Source organism: Salvelinus sp. IW2-2015, unplaced genomic scaffold (genome assembly GCF_002910315.2).
Source record: "Salvelinus sp. IW2-2015 unplaced genomic scaffold, ASM291031v2 Un_scaffold1357, whole genome shotgun sequence".
NCBI classification, from domain to species: domain Eukaryota; kingdom Metazoa; phylum Chordata; class Actinopteri; order Salmoniformes; family Salmonidae; genus Salvelinus; species Salvelinus sp. IW2-2015.
In genome coordinates this window covers 81,455-82,644 of record NW_019942858.1, presented here as the reverse complement: position 1 = coordinate 82,644, position 1,190 = coordinate 81,455, and the positions used below count along the sequence as shown (strand labels likewise).

Genomic DNA, 1,190 nt, shown 5'->3' with positions numbered 1-1,190 from the left:
GCCATATGGACCAGAATGAGATATTTGGACATTTTGGTGCTCAAATAGTGAACAGAAACAGTTACCATCCCACTCAACCTTAAACTTAAATGTCTCTTTTTGGTGTTTAAAATAAACAATTAAATCCCCATAATGACTGGTGATATGCACACAAAGGAAAGAGACAATACGTTTTTTTAATGCTTTATTTCATGCTTATTACAGCAGTTAGGGTCATTTTAGTGCAAAAGTAATCAATGACAATGACAACTGAAAATGGCAAACTTAAATGTATAAGTGTGCCAWTTGCAGTCGTCATCATCATATGTTAACTTTAAAGATTTTTTTGATGTTGTTATACACGGTGTACATCATTTACTGGTCAATTTCTAACAGAATATATTCCAAGTGGGCAAACTCATCTCCATACATTCTCTAGGTTACAATGAGTTATGACAGGGCATGCAACCTGGATTGCAATGCTACAAAAATGTAAATTTAACAACGCAAGAAGAGAAACTAAACAGGGCAGCCGGAGGTTGTGATCTGGTTGATGAACTCATCAATGCCCAGACAGACTACTCTGTAGTTTCTGGATGTGCACTCTTGTTTTGAGGGCCAGTACTCTATCCATGTCTGTTCTCCTAGGACACCACCGTAGTGTTGCGGTTGACATCTGGCTCATCTTTCTTCTGCATACTGCAGCTCTCTTCCGCACACGTGCACACGTCTCCAAGAGACAGTCTGCTCAGAGTACCACCCTCCCTCTGTGGGTGGTAGAACTTCTCACAGTGCTTCTGGTTGTAGTATTCATATACAGAGACGGCAGCTGGCTGTAGAACTCCCACTTCCTGTACTCTGTGGATCTTAAAGGAAATTCTTTCTTCTAACTTATGAGATACCTTGTTCAGATATAGGATGAGAGATCCTCTTTCAGATAGAACTTTGTCCATCTCAAACTTCTCTATGTAGCGCTCCCTMCCCGTGGACAACCTTTTCAGATCGTCTGTGTCTACAATGAAGCCGGTCAGCAAGCCGATGTCCAGAATAGACATGGTCGCATCTCTCTCTGAGTTACGATACAACACCTCAATAGTGAGCATAAACGACTCCTTGGCGTCCTCGTGGCTTGTTTTGTCCATTTTAGTGAGGGTGACAGAGAGGTCAAAGCTTTCACAGTCACTGTCCTTTTCCTCTGGCAGGGCATAGTA

General features: G+C 41.8%; 2 protein-coding genes across 2 annotated transcripts in view; both read right to left on the bottom strand.

Moving 5' to 3' along the window:
- Positions 1–1,190, bottom strand: part of LOC112070548 (complement C3-like) — a 76,722-nt gene that overhangs the window by 15,523 nt on the left and 60,009 nt on the right.
- LOC139024326 (complement C3-like) overlaps positions 482–1,190 on the bottom strand; it is a 5,510-nt gene continuing 4,801 nt past the window's right edge. Inside the window, exon 2 of the mRNA XM_070439021.1 lies at positions 482–1,187. Within this exon, the coding sequence (XP_070295122.1) occupies positions 624–1,187 (564 nt within the window). The 3' untranslated portion in view covers positions 482–623. The remainder of the gene's footprint in view (positions 1,188–1,190) is intronic.